This window comes from Marmota monax, unplaced genomic scaffold (genome assembly GCF_021218885.2).
Source record: "Marmota monax isolate L192 unplaced genomic scaffold, Marmota_monax_Labrador192_F-V1.1 WCK01_AAM20220418_F8-fsc00004, whole genome shotgun sequence".
NCBI classification, from domain to species: domain Eukaryota; kingdom Metazoa; phylum Chordata; class Mammalia; order Rodentia; family Sciuridae; genus Marmota; species Marmota monax.
The window spans coordinates 9,207,954-9,225,583 of record NW_026692881.1 but is presented as its reverse complement, the minus strand read 5'-3'; the positions used below and the strand labels follow the sequence as shown (position 1 = coordinate 9,225,583).

The following is a 17,630-nucleotide window of genomic DNA, read 5'->3' as shown; positions in this document are numbered from 1 at the left end:
CTGGCCTTGAATTTGCAATCTTCCTGCCTCAGCGTTTTAAATTGTTGGGATTACAGGAATGCACCGTCACTACTGCCTGGTTTACCTTTTTTTTTTTGGCATCAGGATTGAACCACTGAGCCATGTCCTCTACCTGTTTTATTTTTTATTTTGAGACAGGGTCTAAGTTTCTGAGGCTGATCTTTAGCTTGCAATCATCCTGCCTCAGTCTCCTGAGTCTCTGGGTCTACAGGCATGTGCCACCATGCCTGACCTGGTTTAACTATTGGTTTGGAAAAAATACAGTCACAAAAGGAACAGCTAGAGGCAGTCAGAAGCCTTATTGTAAGGAAGATGTAGACACTGGTGTTAATTTTGTGAATTGTTCCTGGGTGTGAGAGTAGGTGTGGGAAAAGAGTTAAGCTTTGGAGCCAAGGTAGATGAGAACTTATTTATCCACTAATTATAATTATGTCACCTTTGGCAATTATTTAACATTTATAAGCCTGGGTTTCTTTATCTGAAAAATGAGAAGAATAATAGTTCTGTTAGTATTGGAGAATTTGTTGATAAGGCATGAAAAATTCTCATCTAGAAACCTACACAAAGTGATCAGAGAATCCTAGTCAGTATAATATCATTACCAGATGATGAAAATATTCTCTCAGGGGGCTGGGGTTGTAGTTCTGAGGTAGAGTGCTTGCCTACCACATGTGAGGCACTGGGTTCAATCCTCAGCACCACATAAAAACAAAGAAAATTAAGGTATTGTGTCCATCTACAACTAAAAAAAATATTTAAAAAAAATATTCTGTCAGTACACAAAAATTTAAAGCAAATACTCAACAAAAGGGCTGGGGATGTGGCTCAGTGATAGAGTGCTTGCCTAGCATGCACAAAGCTCTGGGTTTGATCCCCAGCACTGCCAAACATCGATTACAGCAACAACAAATCTGCATCTTATAGCAGTTTAAGGATATGTCTATTTTCATAATTGGGAAACAGTATAGAAAGAGGAAGGATAAGAAATATCTGGATAGCATGATCTTTATTTCTCTAAAGAGGATGGGTTTAGCACAACTCATTTGACTCCAGATAAGTGGAGATTAAGTATAGAATTTCTAGGCCAGACCATCTGCATGTGCATATTTACTTTGGATTTCATACATTGACCTTCATTGCATTACAGTTCACTAAATATGTTTTTGTACACATGAATATAATTTGATTGTTTAGGTAGTTCCACTGTTGTGTATTGTCTCCATTTTATTCCAGACAAAACAAAACTGAGAAACTGAAAACGGGTTTTAGAGTCAGTTTTTAACTTAGAGAAAGTTCCTTTACTTTAGCTTCTGTGTCTTCATCTGAGAAATGGGAATAATGAAGGTATAGACCTCTTAGGGTTCATCACATAAACAAAGTATGTGTCATGGAAAGTTGTATGAGTTTAATATTTGTAATTGTTATCACTCAGGACCACCCAGCTAATAAGTGGTGGAACTTATTAGAATTTATGCTATGGAAGGCATTACCACTGAGCTACACTCATTCTGAACTTAAATTTCTACTGTCAGGGATCCTAGTAGTCATCCTCATTGCTATCACCTGTTCATATATTCCCTTTCTAGAAATTTGGAAGAATTGCCTCTTTTTTTCAGTCAGATGTAGCTCTGTAGTAAGGTTCATGAGCTTGGTGAAAAAAGCTTTGGCTACATTTCAGTCTCTACTCTCCTTCTTGGCTACCCTTCTGGTGCTGGTGCATTATGTAATCTGTGAAAAGTGAAGATGAGGGGCCTGTCTCTACTAGTAATCTATTCACTGTACAGGTTGTTAACATCGAATCAGATAATAAAAGTGAAGGAGTTTGGTAAAATCTAATTCCATCTGTGAAGGTAAAGTACTGATAACTCACAAACACTACTTAATTTGAGATACAAGAATCCAAGGGCTACCAGGGTAGACACAGGGACATTGCCCTTCCCTTTGTTCTGATGATGCCTATGACTCATCAGCCTGTATAGAACCTATTAACTGCTGGTTGTTAGAGCAGGCCTTCTGGCAAAGAAAGGTTTCCTCCTTTACTTCTTGCATGTACTAGCCTTACTCTCTGGATCTACAATAACTGAAATCAATTCTTTTGATGAGTCATTTTTTTTTTTTTTTTTTTTGGACCTGGGGATTGAACCCAGGGATGCTTAATCATTGAGACACATCCCCAGCCCTTTTTTTTTTTTTTTTAATTTTTTATTTTGCTTAGGGCCTTGCTAGCTAAATTGCTGAGCCTGGCTTTGAACTCATGATCCTCCTGCCTAGTCTCCAAAGCTGCTGGTATTATAGGCATCCACCACTTGGCACCATGCCTAGCCTGATGAATCATCTTTTTTTTTAATACCTTTATTTTATTTATTTATTTTATGTGGCACTGAGAATTGAACCCAGCCTCACATGTGGAGGCAAGCACTCTACCACTGAGCCACAACCCCAGCCCATGAATCATCTTTTTGAGGACAGTCGTACTGCTTTTAAGTGGTGTGTAACTGGATCTTGCCCACAGGTGGAATTTAAAGCTTATCTTTGATTATCAGGCAAAGGTCATTACATAAAAGCTTTGTGTCAATGGAAGACAAGAGAAGTTGCTAAACCACAATTTGCCCTCTCCATATCTCTGAAGCCCAAGTTGTTTCCAGGGCTTTATGGATCAAATAGGAGAAGAGGACCAACTTATATGTGTCACTAATTAAAACAGCATTAGAGTCAAACCTGAAATTAAGCCCTAGTTACACTACTTGTTTTGTGACTGTGGGTGGGCAAATCACCTAACTTTTCATTGTCGTCTTCTATTCAGGACAAGAACAGTATTTGCCCCATAGGTTTATTGCATTGATTAAGTGAATTACTATGTGGAAAGTACTGAGGATTATATCTAGTACACATTATATGTGCCATAAATCTTAGCTGCTATCATTACTAAGTCCTAGGCAATATACTCTACCTGACCCTAAATAAGAAAATAAGTAAATTATAATGCTTGCCCTTAAGGAGGATACAGTTATATTTGGGGATTGACATAATTATACAAGAAAAGGTAAATACAAAGTAATAAATATGAAGTATAAATAGATGCTGTTGTTAGAGCTAGAGTTTAAACTGGGCTCTGAAGAAAGAGATTAGGATAAATAGCATTTAGGATGCACTTCATCTGGGATCTGTAACATCCCAAGGTTCAGGCTATGAGTAGACCAGTTTTCTTGAAGAAGTGGAGATAATGCTATCTGGGAACACAGGTTGTTAAGATTTACTGAAGGTGCTCTAAATACTAGAGTTAAGTGTTTGAATTTTGTCCCATAAGCAATGTGAATGATATGATGAAACTTGTACATGTGAATGTCCATCAGACAGTTGGAGAGCTCATGAGAAAATGCTCAAAGTTACAGCTAAAACTTTTGGAATAGAAGCTAAAATTGTGAAAGTTGATAGCTCTAAGGCTGCCAGCACCTGATTCCAGTTTTGTGAGGATAGCTTTTTTTTTTTTTTAATATTTATTTTTTAGTTGTAGTTGGACACAATACCTTTATTTTATTTATTTACTTTTATGTGGTACTGAGGATAGAACCCAGGGCCTCGCACATGCTAGGCATGCACTCTACCGCTGAGCCACAACCCCAGCCCCTGTGAGGACAGCTTTTGAACAGCATTTAAAGTGAAATATTTAGCTGGGTATACCTATAATACCAGTGATGGTGGAGATTGAGGTAGGAGGATTGTAAATTCAAGGCCAACCTTAGCAATTTAGCCAGACCCTCAAAACTTAGCAAGGCCCTCTTTCATAAATAAATAAATAAATAAGAGCTGGGGATGTGGCCCAGTGGTTAAGTGCCCCTGGGTTTAATTCCCAGTACCCAAACAAACAAACAAACAAAAAACACCCAAAACACATCTCACAAAATAGATTTCTCAAGTAGTATTTGCAGCTAAAAAACTTATGTTAAATATGAGTAACATATGCAGATTTACAACAGAAAAATCCTATGCTCAGTCTGTGTTGGTGCTACCATCAGAAATTCAGAACCGTATTTATGTTCCTTAGAAGAAAGAAATTTGCCAATTGTTATCATTGAAGTTTCATGATGGCCCCCCTTCTGCCAATTGCAAAAAAAAAAAAAAGAAGTTTCATGATGGGAACCAAGATAATTAAAAAAAAATAGCATGGGCACTCTTTTACTTAAGAGTACAAATTTAGATGTTGGTGAATTGTATGTGTGTGTATGTTGGGAGGGGGTAGTTCTGGGGATCAAACCTGGGCTTTGTGTATGTTAGGCAATAACTTTATTACTGACTTACACCCTCAGCCCCATCACAATTTTGGACACACAAAATCTTTATATAAGCTAGGCATGGTGGTGCATGTCTGTAATCCCAGCACTTTGGGAGGCTGAGTCAGGAAGATCACAAGCCAGCCTCAGAAATTTAGCCAGGCAACTTAGAAGACCCTGTCTCAAAATAAAAAATAAAAGGGGCTAAGGATGTGGCTCAATGGTTAAGCGTTCCTGGGTTCAATTCCCAGTACAAAACAACAAAGTCCTTTACATAAAAATATATAATATACTTATCATTTTTGAGATTCAAAATGAATACAGCCAAGGGCTAGGGGTGCAGCTCAGTGATAGAGCACTTGACTAGCATATGGTGAGGCCCTGGGTTTAAGCTCAGTACCTCTAAAAATGAAAGAATAAAATAAAAATTTAAAAAGAAAGATGAACAAAAATATGTGAAACATATAAACTCAGGTTCTTTCTTTCTTTCTTTCTTTCTTTCTTTTTTTCCTTTTTCTAGTACTGGAGATAAAACCCAGGGATGCTGTACTACTGAGAGACATCCTCAGTCTTTATTTTCAGACAGGGTTTCACTAAGTTGCTGAGGCTAGCCTCACTGGGATTATAGGCCTTGTCACCATGCTGGGCAATTTTTTTTCCCCTTTTTTGCAGTGTTGGAGATTGAACCCAGGCATCATGCATGCTAGGCAAGCACTCTATCACTGAGCTATATCCCCCGGGTCAATAAATTGTTATTCAGCATCTCTGTTTCAGACCCAGTGCCTAGTTTATAATGGTAACTATCTCAACCCCAGAGCTATTTTAGGAAAGGCAGACATGTAAACATATAATTACACTTGAATATGAAGAATATTAGAGATATGTGTGTATTGTAGAGGTCTATGAAGGAGAGAATGGGTAATTCTGCTTATATGGTCAGGGAAACTTGGAAGAACAGATGTTTGTACTGGGTTCCAATGAGTGAATAGTAGTAGTTTTCAAGAGATAGAAGGGTATTGGGTAGAGGTTGTAGCTCAGTGGTATAGTGCTTGCCTAGCATGTGTGAGGCACTGGGTTCGATCCTTAGCACCACAATAAAATAAATAAAATAAAGGTATTGTGTCCACTGACAATTAAAAAAGCTATCTTAAAAAAAGAGATAAAGAGGTATTTCATGAGCAGAGGCATGATGGTAGAATAGCATGGTTCTTCCAGAGAACTGTAGGAATTTGTTATGGTCGGGACGAATAGTAGGAATAGAAGAATTAAGTTTATATTGTATTTTTTGAGAAAGAGAATCAAGTCATTAAAGATTTTAGGAAGAGCTTAACATGGCAAAACTGGAAGGCACACTTGGAAGGGTACTAGATGAGAGATATTAAATTACGTCCATAGTTAAGGGGCAGTATTATACTGACTGTGAGTGATGAGGAGGGAACGCAATATTAACAAGTTAGTAATCAGTTAGATTTGTCTCTTGGTGCAGAATGGGAAGTACAGAATCATGTCCAGATTCCTAACCTGAGTGATTAGTTTGATGGTGATTCTATTAAATAGGATAAGTCAGCCAAAAATAATGGAATAAGCACATTTGTGGGAGAATTATTGTAGGATCCTCAGACAGAGGAGTTGTTAGTTCAATAGTGGTTTGCAGTTTACCAAAAAGATTTGACTTGGAGACAAATAGTGGGGTCCATGAATTGCCTAGGGAGAGTATACAGAATTAGGACAACCTGGGGGAAGCTTCATAGAGGGGGCAATAGTAGACTGTCCGGTTTTCTGAATTTTTGAAGTGAACATATCTGTGTAAGAGCACATAATTTAAGAAAGTGTATCACCAGAGTCCCATAAGTCCCATTTTATTTTCTCCTTTTATCTCCCCTGCCAATCACCTTTTCTCTGAAAAAACCATTCTGATTTTATTTTGTCTTTCTTTGGTGATAAGTCAAAACACATTTTTCGTATGCATGTTTGTCATTTCAGTATCTTTTGTTGAAGCCTCTCATTCATTTTTCTTTGGGATGTCTATTTGTGTGTGTGTGTGTGTGTGTTTTGGTAGTATGGGGATTGAATTCAGAGGTGTTCTACCACTAAGTTATATCCCCAACCCTCTTTACTTTTTATTGCAAGTCAGAATCTCACTAAATTGCCTAGGCTGACCTTGAATTTGCAATCCTCCTGCCTCAGTCTCCTGAGTAGCTGGGATTACAGGTGTATGCTACCGTACTGGCAGGGATGTCTGCTCTTTTTGTTTGTTTATTTTGTTTTGTGGTACTAGGGAATGAGCCCAGAGCATTTTATTTTGTGGTACTAGGGAATGAGCCCAGAGCCTCTCATAGGCTAGTCAAGTGCTTTACTTCTCAGCTACATCCCCAGCCTCAGGAGTGTCTACTCTTTATTTATTACTTTGTAGGAATTCTTTATATTTTGGTTACAAGTCTGATTGAAAAAATATGGAGACATATTTCATATATTTTTCTCCCATTTCCGTTATTTTTTATTCTACACTTTTTTTTCTATTTTGGTTTTGGGCATTGATTCCAAGGGCATCATCTGAGCCACAGAGCTACATTCTGTCCTTTAAATTTTTATTTCTTTTCTTTTGATACATGGTCTTGCTAAGTTGCTTAAGGCCTTGCTAAATTGCTGAAGATGGCCTCAAACTTCTGATCCTCCTGCCTTAGCCTCCCAAGTCTCAGGGGTTACAGGCACATACCACCTCATGCAGCATTGATTCACTTTAATTATATCTTTTGGTAGATATTCACAATTAGTCCAGTTTATTAATGTTTTCATTTATGGTTACTGCTTTTGTGATCTGTTTAAGAAATTGTTGGAGCTGGGGGTTAGTTCAGAATGTGTATTTAGCATGTGTATTTGGCTTGTGTGAGGCCCTAAATTCAATCCCATAAATAAGTAAATAAAACAAAATAACCAAAACTTAAAAGGAAGAAAAACTGTTGCTTGTCCTAATGTCATAAAGATAAATTCCTGTGTTATCTTTTAAAGGCTATATTATTTACCTTTTCCATTTAGACTTATAATCCATCTAGAATTGATTTTTGTGTATTGTATTATAAGAGTAAAATTCTCTTTTTTCCATATGGATTCTCAGTTGATCTAATACCTTTATATCCTTTATTGAAAAGACTGTCCTTTCATTACTGCAGTGTTATTGCTTTCATAATTTTAGTGACTCTTCATATGTAGATCTGTTTATGGACTTTTAATTTTGTTTTGTTTGTCTATGTGCTTATCCTTATATGACTAACCATACAGTCTAATTACTATAGCTTTATAATAGTTCTTGATGTCTGGTGATGTAAGTATGCTAGAGATTTGTTGTTGTTTGTTTGCCACCCAAATTCCTTGGCTTTCTTTTTTTCCCCCTTTTTTTGGGGGCGGGGACACCAGGGGTGATTGAACCTAGGGTTACTTAACTACTGAGCCACATCCCCAGCTATTTTTATTTTGAGATAGGATCTCTGTAAGATGCTTAGGGCCTCCCTAAGTTGCCGAGGCTGGCCTTGAACTTGTAATCCTCCTGCTTCAGCCTCCTGAGCTGCTGGGATTACAGGCGTATGCCACTACATCTGGCTTTCTTGGCATTCTTGGCCATTTACATATAAAAAGAAATTTAATTCAAATATTTATTTATTTGAATTATATAAATTTATATAAATTTTCTTGGTTTTCTTATATTTGGGATTGCACAGGGGCTCACCTCTGTCTTCTTTGCTAACTAAATATATTTTTATTATGTGCTAGAAACAAAGATAGGTATTGGGAACATAGCCATCAAAAGAAGCTACACATGGTGTACACACCTATAATAGTGACTGGGGAGGTTGAGGCAGGAGTATTGCAAGTGAGACCTCATCTCAAAAAATAAAAAGAGGCCAGGCGTGGTGGCATACACCTGTAATTCCAGTAACACAGGAGGCTGAAGCAGGAGGATTCCAAGTTCAAGGCCAGTCTCAGTTATTTAGTGAGACCAGCTCAAAATAACAAGTAAAAAGGGCTGGGGATGTAGCTCAGTGGTAAAGTGGCCCTGGTTAGATCCCCAGTACCAAAACAATAAAAATAAAAAATAAAGAGGGCTGAGGATGTAGCTTAGTAGTAGAGCCCTTCTAAGTTCTATATCCAGTCCCTCCCACCCCAGACACCCCAAAAGGCTTGATCCTTTCTTACAGTTGGAAAAACCACTCACATAGGGTGAGATGAGAAAAGAGGGCCAAGAATGGACTCCCAAGAAACTCAGTATTAAAAATCAGCAAATCTTGGTGCAGTGGCCCATGCCTGTGATCATAGGTACTTGGGAAGCTGGGACAGGAGGGGATAACAAGGAGGCCAGCCTGAGTAATTTAGCAAGACCCTGTCTTAAAAAAAAAAAAATCTAGGGATGTGGCTTGGTGGTAGAGTGTTCCTGAGTTCAATCCCTAGCACTGCAAAATAAATTGGTTTTAAAAAAAATAGCAAGATGTGGTGACGTATGCCTGTAATCCCAGTTACTGGGGAGGTTGAGGCAGGAGAATCACAAGTTCTGGGCCAGCCTTACCAAATTAGTGAATCTGTCTCAAAACATCAATAACAAACAACTTAGAGAATGTAGATCAGTGGTAAAAGGCCATGGATTCAATGCTCAGCACCATGATACTGATGATGATGATAATGATAAAGCTAAATAAAATAAAGTCAGTTAGCAAAGAAGACAGAGGTGAGCCCCTGTGCAATCCCAAATGTAAGAAAACCAAGAAAGGACAACATGAAGGAGGAAAAGGAGTGTATTCAGAGAGTGTGGTCAGTTATATCAATGTTGCTACAAGGTTAAGAAAGACAAAACATCCATTGGACTTAGCTCAGAGTGCCACCTTGGTGAGAAGCAGTTTCTGAAGGGGTGTGGGGTGTGTGTTTTTATTAGATTATAAGTCTTGGATTGGAACAAAGTTCCCCATTCATTTAGTTTAATTAATGTTATTTCATTGTGATAATAAGATGATCTGCATACTACTGAATATCATAAAGGCCAAAATGTTTTTCTCTTTTATGTCACTCCCTTTCATATCCATTCTTACAACTGATGGAAGAATGTTCTTCTAAGTGAAGTATGATTTAATACTCAAACTTTGGTTGTTTTAGATAATAAAAAACCTATATCTATTTATCCTTTTATGCATATCAGCAAGCATTTATGATAGCACACACCTGTATTCAAAGTGATTTGGGAGGATTGCTAGAGTTCAGGAGTTATAGGTCAGCTTGGGCAACATAATGAGCTCTTGCCTGAAAACAAAACAAAACAAAACAAAAAGCATATATAGAGCAATCACCAACTACCTAGACTTACAAGCTCTGTGCTAAGGGTATAAGTAGGGAAGGAAGAAGAAGGAAGGAAGCCCAGAAAGATGTGTTTGGCCCATATATATCTTGGTGAGTTGACTCTGCAAATTATTTTACAAACCTTTTTTTTTTTTTTGTACTGGGGATTGAACTCACAGGCACTCAACCACTGAGCCACATCCCCAGCCTATTTTGTATTTTATTTAGACTTAGGGTATCACTGAGTTGTTTAGCATCTTGCTTTTGCTGAGGCTGGCTTTGAACTCGAGATCCTCCTGTCTCAGCCTCCTGAGCTGCTGTGATTACAGGCATGTGCCACTGTGCCTTGCAGACTTTAATCACTGCTCAAAAGGGTTTTATAATTAAGTTCTGTGACCTGAAAACAATTTCAGAAAGTGAGCAGGCATGGCAACACATTCCTGTAATCCTAACAACTTGGGAGGTTGAGGCACGAGGATTGTAAGTTAAGGCTAGCATTGACAATTTATCGAGACCCTGTCTCAAAACAAAAATGGCTTGGCACATAGTTCAGTGGTAGAACACCCTTGGGTTCAGTCCCTGGTACCACACACATACACACACAAAATTTATTTTTTAGAAAGTTCCTCCTTCTTGGCTAGATAAAAATCAGGATTTCAGTAGAGAAGGGCTTTTGTCTTTGTTGAAGGTCCCTCCCTAATTTGTTTTCTTGGTTTGTATTTATACTTTGGTATATATGTTGGAATTATCTTCTTTTAATTTTAATTTTAAATTAGGGTGCTTATTTTAGGAAAGGCAGAACAGAGATTAGTTCATTTTCATATACAATAAAAACTTCAGTAAGTATGGGCAGTGCTAATTATTTATCATTTATCAAGGGTCAGGACCAAGGCTTATCTTTCTCCATTGCATGCATTATTAGTAGACCAGCACTTGGGTTCAGGTGAATTAATAGAGGTTCAAGTAAACCATTTCAAGCACATCTGAATAACTTACAAATTTCTGCTTTACTGATACAGTATTGACATATTAATTTCAAATAATTTTAAAAACATGTTTCTTAAAGTTAGGATTTTATGAGGATACTTTTTTTTCTTTATGTTGAGAACTTGTAAATGTTCTAGAAATTTGATAGGCTAGCAGAGTCTTCAGAAATAAGATTAACCTTGAGTTGATTCTCCAAGACTCTGGAATGCAAGGTGAGTCCAACACCTTGTCAAAAGTGAGGATGGGAAAGGGGGCTGGGGTTGTATCTCAGTGATAGAGCACTCCCCTAGCACATGCGGGGCCCTGGTTTCAATCCTCAGCACCACATAAAAATAAATAAATAAATAAATAAGTAAAATAAAGATATTGTGTCCAACTACAGTTTAAAAATAAATATTAAAAAATAAGTGAGGATCCCCCTCTCCCTGCTGGGAATTGAACCCAGGGCATTGTTCTACCACTGAACTACACCACCAGCTCTTTTAATTTATTTTTAAAATTTTGAGACAGGGTCTTGCTAAATTGCTGAGGCCTATGATCATCCTCCCTCAGCCTGTGGGATCACTGGGATTCTAGGTGTCACCTTTGTTCCCTGTTACAAGTGAGGAGGGGATGTCTTTCCTTCCTTCCCCCCTCCCTCCCTCCCTCCCTCCCTTCCTCCCTTCCTTCCTTTCTTTCTTCTTCCTCATGGTGGTGGAGGGGATTGAACCCAGGGGCATTTTACCACTGAGCTACATCTCAGCCCTTTTATTTGAGACAGGGTTCTTGCAGAATTGTTGGAGGTCTCATTAAGTTGCTGACATTGGCATTGTGAGCCTCCTATCTCAGCCTTCCCAGTCTCTGGGATTACAGGCATGTGCCACATACATTTACAGGTGACACTTCTTTTTTTTTTTTAATTTTAATATTTATTTTTTAGTTATCAGCGGATACAACATCTTTGTTTTGTATGTGGTGCTGAGGATCTAACCCATGCATGCCAGGCGAGCGTGCCACCGCTTGAGCCACATCCCCAGCCCCAGGTGACACTTCTTTAGGAAGACAGAGGAAGAGAAAAAAAAAAAAAAAAAGGAAATATAAGCTTATAAATTATGGTCACAACAGTAATAAGTAAGTGTTTAGTTATTTTACACAGAGCTTTTGGCACATTCATTCAGAATGATTCTTCTTTGATTTGTTAGGTCCTCCCCCGCCCCCCATAGTGATAGAGTGGAACATACTGGCCTGTAATCCTAGCAGCTCAGGAGGCTGAGATGGTAGAATCACAAGTTTGAGGACACCCTCAGCAATTTAACAAATCCCTAAGTGCCTTAGTGAAACCCTGTCTCAAAATAATAAACAAACAAACAAACAAACAAACAAACAAATAAATAAAAGATTGGGGGGATCAACACACCAAGACCCTGAATACAGGTGCCAAGGTGACCCAGGTGCAGGAAGCTGCTGGGACCAGTGGCAGGGTTTAGGGCAGGAATGAAACAGTTATGTGCCAAGGCCTTTATCTCATTTAATTTCTTCAAACAATGCTTGAAAGTAATATTTTGCCCCATTTTACAGATGAAGAAACCAAGGCATGTATCGCTCAAGAGGTGATAAGGTGATTTTCCGAAGGTCACATAGCTGGGAAGCAAAAAAAACTGGAATTTTTTTTTTTAAAAAAAAGGTCTTAGGTTGTAGCGATAAAGCACCCCTGGGTTCAGTTCCCACTACCAAAACAAACAAACAGGAAAGAAAAATATTAGAGGCAAAGACTACTAAATGGGGCAAATTAGTGGTCTGTGGTAATACTTTAGTTCTAATTGGTGAAGAAGGAAAATAAAAAATTAAGACAGTTAAAATGATGTTTAACATTTTCAGCTCCATGTTCAATCAGCATAGTCATCAGCTGACATTTACTCTGAACCCCTTGGGTGAATGGCACTAAACCAGATTCCACAAGAAATATTGTATTCTGCCTATATGAGCAAATCAGCAGTTGAACTATTGCTCTTAAAAGCTATAGATTATAACAATTGATGTTAATATATTGTGAGATTTCAGCCTTAAAATCATGAGGTTAAAATACAAAAAAATACCAAAAATTTTTAACAGAAACTACCTACTTTTTGTACTGAATAAAGAAGTCACTATCCTATGAAGTGAAATACTAAACATGCCAAGTTATTAGTATTTCAACAAATATTATTTTAGTGATTCTGCAATCTGTATATGGGGTAAAAATGGGAGCTCATAACCCACTTGAATCAAATTGTGAAATATGATATATCAAGAACTATGTAATGTTTTGAACAGCCAACAATAAAAAATTAAAAAAAAAAAAAAAAAAAAAATATTATTTTAGTATGAAAGTGTTGAATTTTATTTGATTAATCATTGTATGAATAATGCAAGGTAAGCTTTCATTTTGACAAGTAAAAATAAGGAGGTGAGTTGATTTAGAGCACATTATGTAAAAATCTTAAAATAAGTGGTGCCTACCTTGAAAATTCAAAAGAAATTTTGGTGGATGTCAAAAATTTGTTATTAAAACCTATTTTTACCTGACCTCTGAGGTTAATATCACATTTTGTATTAAGATGCTTTTCATTCTATATTAAAAATGTTTCCTTTAAATATGATTAGATTTTAAGTATTCACCATTCCCCATCCCCCACACCCTTGTTTATTCCTCCTCACCCCAATCTCTTTTACTCTGGTAGGGTGCCTATTGCTGGCTACCCAGTCATTAATATTCTAATACCATTTAAGGTAGCTCTGCCCGGTATATTTATTTTGAATCCTACAATCCAGTTTCTCTTTTAACCTGGCTTCCTAAATCAAGTTGATAAACCAGTTTATTTTTCTTCCTCTTCATTTCAACAACTCATGATTTAGATTGGCTAGAAGGATATATGCAATCCGGGAACAACCTCTTTCCCTTGCAATATGTATTTTAGAGGCTTCCTCCTTTCCTGGCTGAACGTGCTGAAGTCAGGCAGAGTACCTTGTGAAGGACTTCAGCCCCCACAGTTCCCTGTGTGCGCATGCCCTCTCTTCTTACAGTTGTCAAAGTGCTTTTGCCAGAGCGGTCACATAATCAACCTGAAAGAAGAAAATAAATACCGTATACTTTAAAATTTTATCGATCCTTAAAAACTGGACACTCAAAGGTAACTGCTACTACAAATTTGTTACTTGAAATTGGGTTAATGCATGTAAAAGCCGATCTATTGTGTGTGTGGTGGGGGAGGGGAAGGAGGTATCTATTTCTCAGACTTTGCTGTAAATAAGCAAAATAAACTCCAAATCAAACAAACTATACAGGCAGTTATTGAGAGACATTACATGTTAACTTTGTAAATTTCATCTTAATCTACCTTTTGTTTAAAGGGTCTTATTTATTAAAGGTGGGTCTTGACCTTGACAGAGTGAATTTATGCAGAAAGTGAAATTTTTATCTTTAAGGAGTATTGAGAAATGTGTTCCTGGTATAACATTTCAAAAATTCAATGAGTTTTTGAATTTCATAATGAAATTATGAAATATTTTTATTCCAGTTTACTTCTTTGCCTTTTTTTGCTATAATACAGCATTAATTTTTTCATCGATAGCATGTAGTTTAAACTGAAGGTATTAACAAAAAGCATTGGATCCAGAAAAGCTGGATGATATTAAAACTATAATCAATGTGTATTTCAGCCATATGATGATATGGCTATTATAAAGGCAGTTCTAGCTCACTGGAAGCAGCTCAAAAACCAGAATTATAATGATTTACTGCAGCATTGTTTAAACCAAGTATGAAAATGTCTCCTTCTATGACCATCTTCTTTGGCAGTGATAGAACTTTGTGCTGTCTGAATCTAAGGTTCACTTGCCTCTTTGTGTTGTATTTTACAATACTGATCAAATCCATTGTTTTAGACCAAGAGAAGTGAGGAACATAAAAGCAATTTTAAGTAGGTTTTATTGGTATTATCTGGCAATATGTGATGTATGGTATGTTGGATTGGGATTCTTTTTAGGGGAAGGGGAGAAGCAGGGATTTGAGAAGTAGAAAGAAGAATCAGGTGGCTGTGAAGCATTTGCTTTTGCCCACTTTTTTGTGTATGAAACTTTGACATGAAATACCAATTAAGCATTTTTGATGTCTTTAATAAAATAGTGGAGCTACTTTTAATGTAATTTCTCAGTTGGACATCTTTTACTTAATAGTCGAGTAATAATATCTCCATTTTATAGTAGTTATTAGTCATTAGGATATCCAAAGGCAGCTTCTATGTGTATCAAAATGCCCTTTTACAAATGTCCTAAGAAAGATGTTCTCCAGTACATGTTAATTAAGTAACTATATTAAATATATTAATAACTTTGTTGCAATTGTACTGAATCATCATCTAAAAATAATGATATGTTTGGTCATATGCTCCTTTAACATTTCAAAATATTTGTTTGCACAGTCTCATCCCTGTAATATTTGTATATCTAAAGTAATTAACAAGCTAACTCAATGGTAACTACATGTATGGAAATCTCTTGGTTTTGAGCAATTACTATTTTCATCTTGAATAAGAAAACAGGCTGTATGACAGAGGTGAATATAATTCTATGCGAAATGGAAAATACCATACACTCCTTATATGGCTACATGAAGCAGCGGTGGCAATGCACTATAATTACAATGTATGAGAATTTGGGACTTTGTACTCCTCTATTTTTAACACTTTTGCTAGCATATGGTAATTCAGGGTCATCAAACCATAGTTTTCCACTGCTAATACTAGAGATAAGAGAATGGATTCTAAATTTGCCAATCTTGTGACCAAGGAGGCAGCAGGAGGATTCAAAAATGAAATCTAGCAACCCAGAATTATCTTGACTGTCTACTTAAATCTCAGACGGATTTTAAAGCCCCGCCCCCAGTCCATCTCACAGTCGCCTTCCCCCCCCCCCCCCTGCTCTTTCCCTCTCTCTCTGACCTCAAATCCAACTAGAAGCATTTCTCCACTCTGCAGAGAAATTCTCAGGCTCCTGTTGAGACCTGAAGCACTGAGAAGCCAGGAAATCCTCTTGTGCGGCAGAATTGGAAACAAGAAAATTGGAGATTAAGCAGAAAAACCATAATCCTTAGAGTAACAAGAAGCAAGCACTTCCAGACGTTTCAGTAGGTTTCACCTTTTTAAAAGCGGTGATATAATATATATATGTGTATATATATTATTTTTATAAAATGTCTCCCAACAAAATGGAGTAGCTGCCGCTACTGCGAGGCCAGAGAATGATTGTGCAGCTGAGTCCTTCTAACAAATGCCAAGGATTTCCTCCCTCGTGCTGGTTCGCTGTAGCTAAATGAAACAATTATCGAGGCAAGAAAGCAGTTTGTTAATCAAGAGGTTTAAGACGGCCGTTTTCTTTAAAGTGCTCGAGCTGAGGAAGGGGGAAGAAAGGGTCGTGTGTGTGTGTGTGTGTGTGTGTGTGTGTGTGTTGTCTTTTTAACCTTGCTGAAGGACGCAGCAGTATTTATTGACGTATGCAAATAACTTGGGGAGGGTGGTGCTTGGGAAAAAACAGGAACCAGAATCAGTTTCTCATTGCAGGGTGAATGCTCTGAGTTCCGGTAAAGGGAAAAGAGACGTGGCGAAATTGCTGTCTTTCTATCTTATAAGCACATCTCTCACTAATACAGAAAAGGAACCAAGACATCAGAAAGGGTGAAGACGCTCTCACAGTATTTTTAGAGACCTTGCTTGTGTTCCCTCTCCCCAGCCCGACCTGTTAAATGGGAGATTATGGATTTGCTTGCAATTGGCTAATAGCGGTGGCACTGGATTTTCGCAAGTAAAACACCGCCCGCTTTAGCGAGGGGCATTAAGGATCACTTCGACAATAACGCATCTCTCTCTTTTTCCCGTTTCAGCTGCGCAAACCATGCAGGATGATTTACTGATGGACAAAAGCAAAACCCAGCCCCAGCCCCAGCAGCAGCGGCAGCAGCAGCAGCAGCCCCAGCCCGAGCCCAGCGTAGCCGAAGCCCCGTCCACGCCCCTCTCCTCAGAGACCCCCAAACCGGAGGACAGTAGCGCAGTGCCGGCCCTTAGCCCCGCCGCGGCCCCGCCGGCCCCCAACGGCCCGGACAAGATGCAGATGGAATCGCCGCTCCTGCCGGGCTTGAGTTTCCATCAGCCCCCACAGCAGCCGCCGCCGCCGCCGCAGGAGCCCACCGCGCCGGGCGCGTCGCTGTCGCCGTCGTTCGGCAGCACCTGGTCCACCGGCACCACGAACGCGGTGGAGGACAGCTTCTTCCAGGGGATCACCCCAGTCAACGGGACCATGCTCTTCCAGAACTTCCCGCACCATGTCAACCCAGTCTTCGGAGGCACTTTCTCCCCGCAGATCGGCCTGGCGCAGACCCAGCACCACCAGCAGCCGCCGCCGCCAGCACCGCAGCCGGCGCAGCCGGCGCAGCCACCCCAGGCGCAGCCCCCGCAGCAGCGCCGGTCGCCCGCCAGCCCTAGCCAGGTGCCCTACGCGCAGAGAAGCGCTGCCGCGGCTTACGGCCACCAGCCCATCATGACCAGCAAGCCGTCCTCGTCTTCTGCCGCTGCGGCCGCCGCTGCGGCAGCGGCGGCCTCGTCGGCCTCATCCAGCTGGAACACGCACCAAAGCGTGAACGCCGCCTGGAGCGCACCGTCCAACCCGTGGGGTGGCCTGCAGGCAGGCCGGGACCCTCGCCGAGCGGTTGGCGTAGGCGTGGGCGTGGGCGTAGGGGTACCCTCCCCACTAAACCCCATCTCTCCGCTCAAAAAACCCTTCTCCAGCAATGTGATCGCGCCTCCCAAGTTCCCTCGTGCGGCTCCGCTCACCTCCAAGTCCTGGATGGAGGATAACGCTTTCCGGACCGATAATGGTAACAATCTGTTACCATTTCAGGTAATGCTCGGGTGCACCTGCACCCGTCTTACCCCTACCTTTCTTCTTCCTCCTTCTCTGCCTTTTGGTCGCCCCACCCGTTTTTACTTAAAAAGGGCAGCAATGTCCAGCTCCCCCCAAAGC

The 17,630-nt window shown here is 39.4% G+C and overlaps 1 protein-coding gene across 6 annotated transcripts in view; it reads left to right on the top strand.

Moving 5' to 3' along the window:
* Cpeb3 (cytoplasmic polyadenylation element binding protein 3) overlaps positions 1-17,630 on the top strand; it is a 206,331-nt gene that overhangs the window by 17,596 nt on the left and 171,105 nt on the right. For 4 of the 6 annotated variants that reach the window (XM_058581084.1, XM_058581083.1, XM_046450018.2 and 1 more), the window contains exons 1-2: positions 16,157-16,288; positions 16,495-17,507. In XM_058581084.1, coding sequence (XP_058437067.1) covers positions 16,506-17,507 — 1,002 coding nt within the window. In that variant the 5' untranslated portion in view covers positions 16,157-16,288; positions 16,495-16,505. Of the gene's footprint in view, positions 1-16,155; positions 16,289-16,494; positions 17,508-17,630 lie in introns of those variants that run through there. The other 2 variants (XM_058581085.1, XM_058581082.1) reach the window with 2 other exon arrangements.